Below are 9724 nucleotides of genomic sequence, written 5' to 3'. Positions count from 1 at the left end.
CAATATTGTATCCATTATATTTCATGTTTTTTGTTAGATTTATGGATTGATTACATTATAGAAAAAGAGTGTGGTTAGATCCATTATTGAACATTGAAAAAAATTTATATGTTAATTTTTTCATCATTTTAAATGTAAAGAGATTTAGGGAGGATGTTGTAGTTGTAATGATATTTGTATTTTAATTGGCATTTGATTAATTGTAGTAAGATATAAATATAAAATTTATTGAAATGTGAAAAAAAACTTATGTTGAGATAATGTGGTGGTGAAAGTATGTTTGATTTATTATATCCGAAATCATATTATAAAAATTGACTTAAATGATTTGATTTAATTTTTAGGAGCGAACGCGATGGTCTTGAAGTTGTTAGAAATCCAAAGAGGCCTATCGGCGCTTGGATACATTACTAGTAAGGGAAAATAGAAATAAGTAAAATAATATGTCTTTTAATGTAATTTTTGTGGTTGTTATTGTTAAATTTGTTTGAAATTGTTTTGTAGTAACAATCAATTAGCCATGATGAAAGAGAAGGATAAAGGAGGGAAGATAAATGATGATGTAAGGAGTAATATTGCTATGTCTAATATAATTACATTTTAAAATTACAATTTAAATTATGTGACCAATTAATGTAGTTGAGGAAAAAATTGGGCAAGAAGTGGAATGCACTTTCAAAAGTAGAAAAAGAAAATTTCATGGCAAAGTCCAAAGAAAGTTCAAAACAATATTCACTTCAAAAGGGTGTGGTTCCAAAGGTAATTTTTTTTTTGTAATGAATATTTAATTTCTTTACTTATGTATTTGTTGGAAATTATATTAATGTAAACATGTTTGATGTTTGTGTATCTTTTCAGTTATATCTTCAGACTCGATGCTCCCCCCGAGCGAGTGATTGAAAAATTAGAACCAAAGCAAAAGGCAGCCATAAAAGAAATAGGATTTGGTAGCCTCTTGCAACTTTGATGTAGGAAAATTGATCATGGGTTATGTCTTTGGTTGATAAATAGTTTTAATCTGAACACTTATATGTTACAGTTGTATAATACTTGTATCAAATTATCCCCCATTGATGTTGAATTTATTATGGGATTGAGGGCAAGAGGGTTCAAGATTGGCATGAACAAAGATGTTGGCCATAAGAATGATTTATGTAAAAAATATTGTGATAAAAAAGGGCGATTGCCATTAGTGATGTTAGAAAATCAAATTAGGGAGGATAAAGAGGGTGAAAACGATTTTAAAGTTCGTTTTGTATTATTTGTGTTGGGTGCATTATTGTGCCCAACAATGAAGCTTTTTGTGAATCGTTCTTTCTTACATCTTGTGGAAGACATCGATTCAACAAAGAAGATGAATTGGGCAGAATTTGTGTTGTCCTATCTTGTGCACGGGATTGAAGAGTTTAAGAAGAAACAACAAAGTGGGGTTTGCAGTTGCTTATTGTTTTTAATGGTAATGTCCTTGTAATTAATTTACATCATAGTGAAATACGATTTTGTTTTAATATAATTTATGAACTAACTATATATCTATGTCAAATATACTCGTAGTTATTCTACCACGAGCATATAGCGTTTGAAGAGAAATTTCTACCGCTATATACTCGACCTTCTCCTCGGATTACTTCTTGGGGAGATGATGAAGTATTGGACAGGAAACGAAGATTGAAAAAACTTGGTGGATATGCAAATGAGAATGTAAGTTATAGTTTTGAAAGTCGTTTACTATTGATTTAAGTTTTTAGTGATTTAAAATCTGATATGTATTATATTTTGATGAATATATTGTAGCTCAAAATATGGGTGATAGAAAATGAGATAAGGGATTGCGTTGATGGAAATGCAATGATAATGGCGAGTGAGAATGAAGACGATGAGAAATTTGTAATCAATCTAAACAAAGATGTTATTAAACGAGTAAGTGTTTTACAATATTCATCGTGACTATCTATATTAACATTGAACCTTTGTATTATGATGTTATTAATCACGTTCGTATATATCACTAGGTTGATGGTGGGAACTTAATGGAGATGGATAAAACCTTTCAACAATTAAAGACACATCTAATTGATATGGCTTATGGTGCAAGTAGTAGTAGTTGTGATCAAATTTTGGCTAAATTTAAGGAGAATTATACTACAGTGAAAGGTCTCTTCCTTAGGTCAAGCGGAAAACCTTTGAGAATGCACGAGGAAGGAACGAAGAATGACATGCTCTCATGCGAGAGAAGTTTGGAAGATACGAACAATATGAATGTGAATGAACATTATCTTCACACTTTGTCAAATGAGAAGTTATGCACCGAGGACTTGAATGAAAAGAATGAAGATGCATGTGCTACATCAATTGAAGTGCATATCATTCCAGACGAAAATCAAAATATTTTACCACTTCCAATCAAAAGGAGTAGAAGAGATTATGGAAAGGTATGTATCATATAAAAGAAAAAATTATTTTCTTTACAACTACTTAACCATTACATAGTAAATAGATGTATATTAATGGCATTTTCCATATTAGGAACCATTACGAGCACTATGTGGTTATCCTAATCATGTCATGAAAACACGTACATCAAGGGAGAGGAAACCAAGTAAATTCAAGGTCTCCCTGTTTGTACACAATTTAAGGAAGATGGTAAAATGTGAAGCATCAGAGGTATAATACAAATAGTTTAATATCATTGTTCTTATTTTTTATACTTAACATATATAGTTAATAATTATGTCTTGTTTTCGAATTAGTCAATCCCCATGTCCATTCGTGAAGACGTGGTGGATACTCAATCATTCAATGTACTTCAATCTCTTATCGCTGATTATGTTTTCAATAAAGCATTGTCAAAAAGGTTTGTCGTGTCTAGAACATTCATAGATGTGTTGTTACAATTTTAGCCTTCATATGCTTCCAATTTACTCAAGTTTGTTTGAACATATTATTATTTTAGTGAGCTTCTTGTTGGCTTTGGTCATGAACATGGAGTTCGTGGAGATTTTGAGTGCTTACGTCCTAGACAAAATTTGATGGATGTTGTAAGTACCTACTTCATTTATATCAAATGCGTGCTATATTAGTTAAATGAATTTATTGAAGTTATTGTTCAACAACAGGTAATAAATCTAGAAGCCTCAAAGCTAAATTATTTTGAAAGACAATTCATAGGCATATGAAGTATAAGATGCTATCTTCCCACGACATTTTCAGTAAGCTCATATTTCTCTTGTTGTTTACTTACATATTAAGTACAATATACTAATGTTCGTATTATGTTTTCTTATTAGCAAATGATTTTTTGCAGGAGTCCTCATCCTTTTTTCGATAGAAAAAAATCCATTGTAAGTACATTAGCGAATTGGATGATTGCGAGAAGGTTAGTAATTATTTGTAATGTTTAATTGCATATATGAAATTTAGAGTAGATATCGTTTTCACCTATAATATACAATATTTTTTGTGGCCCAACTCATATATATTGTTTTCCTACCTTTATAGCTATTTATTCCAATGCATGACGATTGCCCTGGTCATTGGTATCTGTGCATCATTGACTTCAAGCACTTTGATATCCAAATTTTGGATTCATTACGATCGAAGAGTCGGGACGAGTTCCGGTTTAAGAGTGTCAAAATAATGGTATGCTTTCTGCTTTTTGTTTTCCTTTTTATTTGGTTTTTTTTTCTCTTCTATATTTATTAACCGCTTTCAAAATAAATTAGGTTGAATTTTGTCAAACGTTCTTCAAACTGTATGACATAGGGAAAGATGTCTTCCAATTCTCCATTGATTGGGCTCCTTCGATTCCGACCCAAGATAATGGCTTAGTATGAATACATAACTCACATTACTATTCTTTTAATAGAGGTATAATTAGACAACCATTCAATAAGTTGTTTTACTTTTCTTTTCTCTTTCTTAGGTGGGACTGTGGAGTGCATGTCATTAGACATATGCAGAGATTCAAAAATGGTGATTTGATGACGAGCTCTGACTTTTGTAATTCTGTTAAAATACGTCGAGAAATAGCATGTGATTTAGTTTTACACGAGGAAAATAGAGAAAAACAAACCATTGTGGCTATTGTTTGTAAAAAGACGTTGACACGAGCAATGAAAAAATTATTATTATGATATTTGTTATTTTTCTAATATTTATCATTTCCATCTCCACATATCGTCATGTTTATTGGGAAGTTGTGAGATTCGATGACCATACATTATTAATGATTAAGTCCATTTTATTTGAATATCCAAATACTCTTTTTTCAATATGGTAGTCAAAATGAAATTGTAATATATTAGTATCATTCATGTTCGACATGTGTGATTTTGTACGATCTTTAACCTAATCAGATTTGTAAATATTCATTTATCTATGCTAAAAATATATAGTTAGTACATTAGTAGACCGGTTGACGAATGACGTTGAGCCGGTAAGAACCAGTCCAACGATTTAGCTAAGTCCACTTTTCATAGGCATACGCATTATGCCAACTGGTTGAGAATATTCCTCGTATGGATAATGACCCTATGGATGCAGTGTGAACTCCTTGAGGATTTGTCCCAACCAGCTCAAACAATTTTGGATGCAGAATCACCCGGTGTCGGCGTTCAATTGAGTGATTGAAGAATTTTCTAAAGCGAGTGAGCAATTTTTTGAGTTGTGGAAAGCAGTTGATCAATGAAGAAATTGTCTCAACCGGTTGATGAATGATTTGACCAGTGGGAACCGGTTGAAGAATGGTATCAACAGGTTGAGGAATTTGCTCAACCGGTTGAGGAATTTTCTCAACCGGTTGATGGTTTTTTTAACCAGTGGCAACCGGTTGAGGAATGGTATCAACCGGTTGAGGAATTTCTTCTACCAGTGGAGGTTATTTTTAACCAGTGGCAACCGGTTGAGGATTTTTTTTACCAGTGGCAACCGGTTGAGAAATTTTCTCAACCGCTTGAGGCCAAATCTCAGCCGGTTGCCTCCTGCAATGTTATTGTGCAATTTAGGAGTACGACTACCGTCCACAAAAAGGGTATGAGTTGTACCAATAACTTTTCACTACATAAACATTCGACAAGGTACCATTAAGTTCAATTAAAAGGTTTGAAATTGATGGAAGCTGCCATTACAAATTACCTAACTACGATTTACCCATTTTGAGTAAAATCACTAACTTTACCTATTTCATATGAATTGCATCATATTGATTACTTTCCTATAGTTAACTCATAACCACCTAATTGTCAAACTTTAACCACAATTGAATTTAATTAAATCCGCATAATTAACCGTTTTTTTCGACATGATATAAATGAATCGGTTTCTTCATTTACCAATCATTTTATCACTTGTTATCAATTAAATTATAAATGTAGAGGATATTGCATTCTATCAATCAACTTGACTCTTGATCAAAATTCAAACTTTTCATTAAATAGTTAAGTTAAAAGTACACATTAGTGGAAGTGATAACGTCAACTAATATAAATACTGATTAAATACCTACCATCCCTTACTCCATTAAGGAATAAAAAAAAGGTTGCATATCCTTTTCATTTGGATATTTGTTTGGATCCCCACCTTGACATGGTGTTGTCATATTTTGTTCATGTTGCTGAAATCCTGCTATCTACACATGCACATTCCATTGTTTTTTTCAGCTGTCCAATTCCATTCCAATTAATTAAACCTAATCATTAAATAATGCATAGCTCAAATTCATATCAAAAGTGTTTCTTTATTCCCGATCTTACATTATTAAGTTCACCACAATCTATGTACATGTCAGATCGGTCATTCGACAAATGCTCCCCTAACATTCCCTGCATTTTTCAATAATTAAGTGTTGTCAATTATTATTGAATTAGATGTTATCAATGTTTGGAAATTATATAACAAGCCTATTGTACATACATGTACGGTTGCAAAAATGTCAACTGATGAATTTGTTGAAGGCATCATTTCCATTTGAATGTCACATTGGGAAGACAAATTAGTTTCCTCCTACGTACTCATAATGCCATCAAAACAATTATGTTAGTTATTTATGTAAGTACAACTACAAAAATTAATCTTAGGGGCAATTTTTTTATTGAATATGACATACCATATAACTCGGCTGAGCATTTTGAGGGATTGTAGCTTCTGGACACTTTTGAATTGTGTGACCCACTCTTTTACAACGATTGCATCATCTTCCCTTTTGAACATTCATTGCCACTTTGCCTGGATTCTCTTTAGTCTTCACAATATTTGGATCACGAACTTGGTTAGTACCTGTCGCTCCATCTGCTGCTATTTTCTTTCCTTTCAAATTATAGTTATAGAGTTCCTCCATTCTCGCCGTCAAATTTTGTATTTCATTTTTGGCCTCTATAAATGAAGATGACGTATCTAACGCAAAGTAGGAGAGCTTGTTGCACATCGAACTCAATGAACCATATCGTACAAACCGATCCATGTCGTTATCTGTCTCATTCACTGGTACTGATCTTGTATACACCTTTGCTAACTTTGTCCACCTCTTCATAATACATGACTGAGGAATCTCTTCCAAATGCTCTACTTTCATAACGACCACCATGTGGCAACATGGAATGCCAATTGACTCAAACATCATGCATGAGCATTTTAATGTTACAATATCCGGGCAAAATTGTACTTCCCAATTTAAGTTCGGGTGTCTAAACTTAGATAATGTGTATGCCCGCATTGAATGATCACTTACAAGACCTACCACAAAGAATAACTCTGCATTTTTCATCTCCTCACAAAATTTAAGGAAAGATTCTTTCGTGTATACCGTCGCAGCATGATTTTCAAGTATGGATAGTTTGGTTGAAAGCACGGGTGAAGAATTGTTTGACTCGACCTCTGCCTTTGCCTCGTTTTGTCGTATTCTCAGTATGGTTCTATCAAATTGTTGTACAAACTCATATAGTCGCAAGCAAATTTTTAAGAATCTATTTAGATATGCATTCATACTCTCACACCTTTGTGTGGTTCTCATCCCTCCAAAGAAATTTCCACGTAAATACGCCTCTTCCCATCTTTTACATTTCCCATATATCTCGATCACCCAACGATTCTCATTAAGTCCCAAATTTGCAACCATTTCATGCCAAACCTTTTCAAATTCTTCTTCATTCCCACGCATGAACATGCACCTTGCAAATATGCTTGAGAAGTCCTTAATATGCACATTCGTGAATGCATTTCGTTGCAAATGCCATGAACACAATCGATGACACGTATCGGGTAATACTTTTTTAATTGCCTTACGCATAGTTTTATCCCCATCGGTTACAACAGATATGGGTTTCTTATTCATCATTGCATCAAGAAATGTCTCCAACACCCATTCATATGTCCCAACACTTTCATCTATTAATAATGTACAACCAAATACAACAGTTTGGCAGTGATGATTAACACCGACCAACACTACTAGAGGCTTTTTATAGGCATTTGTCCTATAGGTTGTGTCAAATGCTAGGACATCTCCAAAACACGCATAATCCATTCGAGCAATTGAATCAGCCCAAAACAAATTTGCTAGTCGACTTTCTTCATCAATGTTGAATTTATAAAAAAATGAAGAATCCATTTCTGCCTTTCCACACAAATAAGCCAATGCCGTTTCTACATCACCATCTTTAATTTCACTTCTACGCATTGCATCAACGTGATTGTATATATCTTTTTGTGTGAAACCGACGTGCTCATGTCCCCCTGATTGTTTGACCATATAGTCCATAATTTGTGTGGTTTTAACACCTACTTTACACAAAACATCAACTTGTGCCTTATCTGGATTACTTATTGTTCGATGAGACCGAAGGAATTGTGTGTTGATAGCATCGACCAAATTATGATTATGATCTCCTATAAATTCCTTTACAATCCACTTTCCATCTTTCCTATTCAAGCCTACACAAAATGCAGCTTCATATCCAACTCTACTCAATGATCGTGGCTCACGCTGTCACTTGTCATTTTCAATAAACTTTGTCGCTCGCTGTCCTTCTCTAGAACACACCCACTTTCGAGATATTATATCTCCGTTCTTGTCTAGCTTCAAATCATCTTTTCGAATACTAAATCCGGCTACTTTTGCTAACATGTTGTAAAATGTTTCAACCTCATCTATGTAATCGAATTGCAATTTGTAGACTTCTTCATCTGAAATACCCTTCAACACCTTCTCTTTCAAACCGTTTCCACCTAGGTGGTAAGTGCCACCGATAAATGCATCGTCATTGACGACGTCCTCCTCCTTCACTTCAAACTCCCGCTTGATTGTTTTCTCCTTCACCAATTGCATCATCTACATTACATAAATAATGTAAAAAAGTGCCCTAATAATACTTTAACAAATTATCGTATCACTTTTGTATCAATTGATTGCATACTTGAAGATAAACCGAATTCGACAACGTCATCTATTCTCATTTTTTGATAAAAATTGAGAATTTGAGAAATTATAGAACCGGTGTAGACTGCACACATGATAATTTCCCCATGATTTTCAATTTAAAAGGTCATATGTTGCAAAATTGATACTTGTCTGCTTTACACAATCATAAGCAAAACTTTTTAAAATCATTAAATATCACTTAAAAATCATTATGTTGAGGAAATAACTTGTGAAAATGCAAATGCGACACCAATACCCTAAAAAGATGGCGTTAGACAATGATCGACGTCTGACATCTATACAGAAACGCACCATAATTTAAATTGACCTTAGACAACCAAGTGAAGTAATAGTTAAATTCAACTTCCTAGACATGGTTCTGCTGTTGAGGCTAAGGTTGTAGTTCTTTTGGAGGTCCTTGTGCAAGAACAATATTTCAGATTGTCCAACTTTTTTGTGGTAGGGAATGGTGTTGTTGGTCTTGATGATCATAAAAAAACAATCGGTACAATTGTTTGGTTCCTCGTAAACCAAATCTATTCTCTTCCCTTGCTCTAAGCTATTATAATGTGGAAGAAAGTGGTTGACCTACAAATTAATCGAATGCATTTTGGTGCTGCTTACAAAATTTGGCAATGTCTACCGGTTGAGAAAATGTATCAACCGGTCTTATTTAACCGGTCGACCGCTACATGTTCACTGTTATAATATGTTAACAGAGTAACTAATTGTTTGTTTTAGTTGTTCATTTCATTAAGGCCTTCATTCCTTATCAGAACGTTAGAATGTTGCCCTATTTAGGCATACTATGTTAACAAAAATTCCATCATTAATCTTAGTTGCCATCTTCAAGGAGTTTGCCAGTCACAATAATTAATACCTCTCATGCACATTCTTTAAAAACATGGAAAATCACTTTTATATAATTCTATCTAAAAGCATGGAAGCTTTTGGGTACGCCGCCAAACTTATTCCAAACTTACCCCACATTGGGAGTCAATAATACACATTTCTTAAGGTTGATTATCTCCTTTTAAGTCAGTTGAATATGTATTACCCTATAATTTTGATGATAGTGTGATTTTTAAAGCCAACATGAATTACTTATATTAAATAAATTAATGTCAACTGTTCAACATATCACTGATGCATATTACTAACAATGTGCTATAGACAATCAAAATCCAAACTCTTTAACATCATTACATACCATTTAAAAATCACTATTAGGTTTTGGGAATATTTCCCCATCCATTTGAAAGATGAGGGCATTCAGCTTAAAAAATGTATTATGGATTTGTTTACCTAATC

At 33.4% G+C, this 9724-nt stretch overlaps 2 protein-coding genes across 2 annotated transcripts; one reads left to right on the top strand and one right to left on the bottom strand.

Annotated features, from left to right (window-relative positions):
• Positions 1–1291: 1291 nt before the first annotated feature.
• Positions 1292–2954, top strand: LOC104877734 (uncharacterized). Its single transcript, XM_059741282.1, has 5 exons — positions 1292–1429; positions 1555–1701; positions 1795–1920; positions 2013–2432; positions 2527–2954. The coding sequence occupies exons 1-5, from the start codon at positions 1292–1294 to the stop codon at positions 2668–2670; spliced, it is 975 nt and encodes a 324-aa protein (XP_059597265.1). The 3' UTR covers positions 2671–2954.
• Positions 2955–6187: 3233 nt separating this feature from the next.
• LOC104877764 (protein FAR1-RELATED SEQUENCE 5-like) lies at positions 6188–7753 on the bottom strand. Its single transcript, XM_010646696.1, has one exon. It carries the CDS (start codon positions 7751–7753, stop codon positions 6188–6190), a length of 1566 nt encoding a protein of 521 aa, XP_010644998.1.
• Between the last annotated feature and the right edge of the window lie 1971 nt (positions 7754–9724).

The sequence above is a fragment of the Vitis vinifera genome, chromosome 2 (genome assembly GCF_030704535.1).
Source record: "Vitis vinifera cultivar Pinot Noir 40024 chromosome 2, ASM3070453v1".
NCBI classification, from domain to species: Eukaryota; Viridiplantae; Streptophyta; class Magnoliopsida; order Vitales; family Vitaceae; genus Vitis; species Vitis vinifera.
The sequence above is the reverse complement of the archived record's forward strand: the minus strand, read 5'-3'. Positions and strand labels throughout refer to the sequence as shown.